Below are 5628 nucleotides of genomic sequence, written 5' to 3' on the forward strand. Positions count from 1 at the left end.
CCCTTTTGGAATGAGCATCAATAGTATGGGATGTGAATATCTAATGAACTAGGGGCACCTCTACCTGCTTGAGGGTGAGGAGCTCTATGGTGAGTGCCAATAGTGCTTATTTGTGTCAATGAATTTGGTGGATCTATCTAAGATTAGCAGTACTCTAGGTCAAGGGTTGTCTTAGACTATCTTGTTAGTGAGATGAGATAGGATTGGAGCATTAAATGGATGTATATATGGTAGAGTTAGTGGAGGAATTGAAAATTTGTAACAAATTAAGGTCTTTGATCTCATTGCTCAAGAAGAGTTAGGCATGGAGGGTATTTTAGTGTGGACCATGGAAGACTATCTTAGGTCACCTATTCCTCAATAACATATTGCTTTGAAATCCTCAACATATAATGTATCTAGAAAAGTGCATGTTTAAAAAGTAAATTTTTGCAAGTCAATAACACATTGTGGGAAAGGTGTCCATGTGATTCACATGAATATCTTTATGGAGATTTCTTGAGTGCATGTAGGATTTGGAAGGCACAAATCAAAACATGCCCTTATGTATGAGATCAAATGATTGTCACATACCTTTTGGACCCAATGCACATATTCAAAAAACTAGAAAATACTTTCATCGACATGTAAGTGCTTTAAACCCAACATTGCAAGGTGGACATGCTTGGGTTGGGAAAAATTGACTAAACATTACACCCCCATTATACAACCTTAGCAACTGGTTGTGCTTGGGTGGATGAAAGGAAACCCCATAGTATGTACAACCTGGTGACAGTCTATTGTGTTTACTAAAAATGGTGTACCTTAGGGTCTTAGCACACGAGGGGACAAGGGTGTGTAGATTGCATTCCTAATGCAAGAATGGGTAGGCAACCCAAGCCGCATGGGATTGGGCCCTAAGGCAAAGTGGTAAGAAGGAACGTAGCATGTGGAGGATGAAGCAATAGGGAGAGAGACGTCACAAAACTGAGGTTTAATTTTCAAAAATCAACCTTCAAATTTGACAATAGAAGGTTTAAAAATGTGCAAACTTCAAGGCATTCTAGTTATATTTTAACCTGTGAATTTCAAGGCATTCTAGTTATATAAGGCTTGCAAAATCTCAATGAAAACCTTTAAAAATTGTCAAGTTGAAGGTTTTGTAAGCGTTAAGGTCCAATGCATGTCCAGTGCACACGTAGTAAAAAATGAGCTAATGGTCTGCGCATCCACATCAGCTGTGCATTGCACACAAATTGAAAAGCTCTTGAGGGGAATGTGTTGTTCACATGATTTTGGAGTGATAGCCTTGCAGGACGAATTGGTAATCGGTTGCTACTGTACAGCCTCCGTCTGCCCTGTTCTGCATACGCTGGCGGCTGCACCTAGAGAAAACCTCCGTTTGGAGGTGAAAATGGTTGGGAGGGCCAGTCAACAAAGTATGGCACACCAGTGCTTGATTCATGACCTTGCGCCTAGCAAATTGGTGCATCTGAGCACGGCAGGTGAGGGAGCCATCTTGACCACTAGGCGGAGTGTGCATGGGCCCTAAGAGTGTGGCCACATGCACCGCAGTTTGGAGAGAAAACTGATCTACCATGGTTGAAATCTTGGCCACATGAAAATGAAAGAGCCCCACTGCAAACAGAGGTTTGGATGTTGAACGGAGGTGCAAAACTGCGCACCCACCCTAATAAACGGCCTTGAAATGCACCGAGCTGAGCGATCGCGGTATGGATGCTCAATGGAGGTGCCCGAAACCCCCCGCCCTGTTACCTCAAAACCTCCATTCTCTGAGAATGGGAGTGTTGGCACGCTCAAGACAGTACGGTGGCACAAACGAATGTGCCCCCTGTCGAGGCTCGAATCCGTTTGGTAGTGCAAGTGGCAAGGCCGTGAAATGTTGCAGATAGATGCAAAAGGCGGGGCAGCGTTGTGCTCCACCATTTTTGGAGGTGTTGATGTGGGGGGGCTCGAAAAGAAAACTCGGTTTTGAATCAAATGTGATAGCCAGTGATAGGGAGAGGTGAGAGAGGCGAAGGAAAGGTCAAAGCATACGAAGGGTACGTTTGGGGTACGATCCGCAAAAGAAGCCAGCGTGTTTCCTTTTGAATTACGAACAAAATCCGAATTCAACTGGACAGGCCTCATCCCATGCATCGTGATCTCTTCCTCTCCATCACCCATGTACTTGTCCAGTACCGCCACCTTCCCCATTTTTTGACCCCTTCTCGAGATCTTGCCTGCCCTCCATTTCTCCATCTCCCTCCCTCCCATATCTACCTTCCTCAATTCCTTCCTCCTTTGATTCCCCTCGCCTTTTTCCTTCCCGCACGCTTTCTCCTTCCCATCCATTTCCCTCCTTTCCTCCCTCCTTTTCGCATTTTCAACGCCTCCCCTCTTCACTTTCTACCGGTTCCCACCCCCCCGTGCAACGACCTCTCCCATTCCCGCACTCCCGTACGGCTGATACAGCCTAGTAGCCTAACCGAGATATCGTCCTGACACAACATTTGTAGGTACCGCAGTGGGTACAACTGTAGATGCTAGATTCGCTCGTTTCGGACCTTCCCATTAGCTTCCCGACTAAATCAAAGTTGCAAGCGCGACTCGGCTTTCTAAGGTCCAGGTGGTCCGTAGGTACGTTGGGGAGGACGATCCTGGTACATCTTATCCGAAACAGGCTCAGCGATCGTCTGAGCTCTCCCGACTGCAAGCAAAGGTAGCTCTGAGCCTTCCACCGGACGAGGAGGATGCCAGGTACATGTAGCACAGACGGATCCCTCGACCGCAGAGTAGCTGTGAATTGGGAAACATGAGAGGCAGCATCAGGACAACGCAATTTTCTGAAATGGGTTCGGAACAGTTAGTTTTGCTAGTTGTGAGCAGTTGTTGCAAGCCATTGGGAATTTGTAGAGACGAAGATGCTGCTCTTACGCTCAAAATAATAGCCCTTACTTTCGTTCAAGTTGCTTGGGCCATGGGTATGTGGGTGGGCTGTGTTCAGGTGATGACACACATTGGAAGAGAAATCCGGCTCAGCGGTCTGCTCAATCTCGTGACACGGTCGTTTGCTTCAGGATTTGCATTAGCCGTGGGACTTCTATACTTGCAATCCTTTCAGGTTCCCCGATGCTCTCCAGAAGCTCTGTGGAGCCGTTTCCCCTTCATAGGAATCCTAGCAACAACGTTGGGATTCTTACTCTTCATGATTGATAGCTGGGCTAGCCGGCGAACACAAGCAGAGAGCCAATGTTTGCTACCAGATCTCGAGGACTCACAAAGCGTTGAAGAGACCGACATCGGAGATGCAGTCCAGCTTGACAGCCTCGTTTACTTCGAAAGCACTTGCGTGATTAAGCAGGTTTCAAAACTAGATCTGCACAGATAGAACTTTGTTTCAGACATCAAAACTGTGATTATGCGAGCGGGTTGCCTATTACCTAGTGAGGCGACCGCTTGAAGCCTTGTTTCAGGCATTTCATTTGACAAATCAATGTGAAATCACTGTGTAGGAGCTGCCTGCTGCCGCATACTCAACAATGGTTGCCATCTTCCTGGGCGCTTCGCAAAACCCCTGTACTATGGGTCCGATGATGGCCGCTTTGACTTTTCGACAATTTTTCCAAGGACTAGCAGCACTAGCCCGAGCCGTGTCGTCGCCCAAGCAGGTAAGAGACCGTATCCTCTTCGCAAACATGATTAGCAGCGCTGCTTGTACGCATCATTGATGCTGTGGGTTGTAACTCCATCGGTTGCTGCGCAGGTTACTACACCATCAAGATTCAGGTTGCAAAAGTTGGTTGGCCAGTTCGCCTGCAGCTTCTTCTCCACTCCTTTGGGCGTTGCTTTAGGAATTGCTATCTCTTTGAGCTTAGGCACAGATGAGCAAACTGCTATGATGGTGGAGGCCTTATTGCAATGGGTTGCAGCGTTCTTCCTGGCATTCGAATCATGTGAGAATCTGTTGCACAGTCACAATTGTTTACGCAAACGAAAACATTGGAACTCCAAGCCAACAATACGAATCCTGTTTTATGGGGCAGTTGCGCTTGGAGCTGGGATGATGCCGCTCATAGCTAGCAAAGGTCGTGAGACCGTCTGTAATTTGAGAGGGCACATTGAGCTTCAAGACATACTGTATCTTTCCTTGTAAATAACATGTTTACTCGTGTTGCAACTCTCCCTCCATACTGGACTGGACGGAGTGCTCTTTGGTGAATTTTGGGATTTTGCACATGTTTTGATTGATTATTTTTTTATAAAATATCATACTATTACCTTTCTCTCCTCTCTCCATGTAAATCAGGTTTTTGGCCACTCTACAAGTAGGTCCCCCAATTGGAAAATCTATTAACTAGTAGAGGGGAGGGGTGGAAAGTAAGGGGATAGGCAAAGAGTACATTGACTAATGAAGACTCCCTCTCCTTATGAGGGGCCCCCTTCCCTCTTATTTACGAGGGTAAGAATTTAAAACCCTTTTTCACTAGTACATCTTGAGCATCTCGTAGTAAGACCCCTTAAGGAATCAATTTAGTGGTCACATCGATTTGACCTTTGCATAATGGAACACCGATTTGACCTTTGCATAATGGAATGCATCACTTTTCACCTAAGAAGAATAAAGCCCTTTTCAATTATGTTTCTCCTTAGGTGTAATATGTATGGGATAATTTGTTGAGAGGAGGAGTACATGAGCAAACTAATGGAGGAAGTAAGTGGTTGCCCATTGAAAAATAAAAGACCTTTAATTGCATCTTTCAAAATAAAGGCCCTTTGATTTGCAAACTAATGGGAGAAGCATGAAATTGGAAATTGAAAAATGAAGGCCCTTTAAGTGCATCTTTCCTTTTATATCAATTGTGATAAAGGGCCTTTAAAGTAGGCAGATGGAAAAGTATAAGTGAGCAATTAATGTGAGAAGCAGGTGAGAGCCCCTCCTTAGGTTAAATTAGATGTGTGGAATAATTTGTTAAGATGAAGGGCCTTTAGAATGAGTAAATGGAAAGTATAGAGAAGCAAACTAATGCATGAATTAGTTGTGAATCAATCGAATATATCCATACTTCTCAAATCTCAAATGTAGCTAATATTCAAGTGATTGGATACTTAGTTCTTAATGGAATGGTTAGGTGGGATTTTTGCATGTGGGAGAGCAGCCTTATTTAATAAGAATTTCTAAGAACCTTCCATAGTGGTTTGCATTTTCACTCAAACAAAGGATATAGCGGTTTGCTACCTTGTCAAACTAGATGTAGGCCACTAACGAGCAAAGCCTTCTTGTATATGTGGATATGCTACCTACTTTGGTCAGTTGGTGAATGTTGTTGCTAGTCCCCCAATGTAGTCATTCTTTCAAAAGGTAAGATATCACATATTCACATTGAACATATTTTATAAGCATTTGATTATAGTGTCTATAAGGGGTTTTTTACAAGCCTCATTTGACTTTGAAGAATCTACACATTATGAACTTTCTAAATAGCCTCAAAAGTGTGTAATGGGATTAAATGCATGTGATTATAGCATTCTTGGTAGAGCACATTCCTTGATCCCAATTCCTAACTCAATCTACCTCACAATAATCTATTTTTTGCCACTTGACCTGTAGCCATGCTTATCCATGGCTTTGCATTTGGCATGCATGCA

The 5628-nt window shown here is 44.2% G+C and overlaps 1 protein-coding gene across 1 annotated transcript; it reads left to right on the forward strand.

Annotated features, from left to right (window-relative positions):
* Window positions 1–2524: 2524 nt before the first annotated feature.
* LOC147902110 (zinc transporter 4, chloroplastic-like) lies at window positions 2525–4201 on the forward strand. The gene is made up of 3 exons (XM_087375007.1): window positions 2525–3343; window positions 3495–3650; window positions 3746–4201. The coding sequence occupies exons 1-3, from the start codon at window positions 2795–2797 to the stop codon at window positions 4133–4135; spliced, it is 1095 nt and encodes a 364-aa protein (XP_087231133.1). The 5' UTR covers window positions 2525–2794; the 3' UTR covers window positions 4136–4201.
* Window positions 4202–5628: the final 1427 nt, after the last annotated feature.

This window comes from Dipteris shenzhenensis, chromosome 5 (genome assembly GCF_047967505.1).
Source record: "Dipteris shenzhenensis isolate YYH24624 ecotype China chromosome 5, Dip_SZ_1.0, whole genome shotgun sequence".
Classification (NCBI taxonomy): Eukaryota; Viridiplantae; Streptophyta; class Polypodiopsida; order Gleicheniales; family Dipteridaceae; genus Dipteris; species Dipteris shenzhenensis.

Bases quoted from the DNA above. Each gene is read 5' to 3' on its own strand.
- LOC147902110 (XM_087375007.1), top strand. From the start codon at position 2,795: ATGAGAGGCAGCATCAGGACAACGCAATTTTCTGAAATGGGTTCGGAA. The intron at 3,344-3,494 runs GTTTCAAAACTA...ATCACTGTGTAG, and splicing joins GCACTTGCGTGATTAAGCAG to GAGCTGCCTGCTGCCGCATA. The intron at 3,651-3,745 runs GTAAGAGACCGT...GTTGCTGCGCAG, and splicing joins CCGTGTCGTCGCCCAAGCAG to GTTACTACACCATCAAGATT.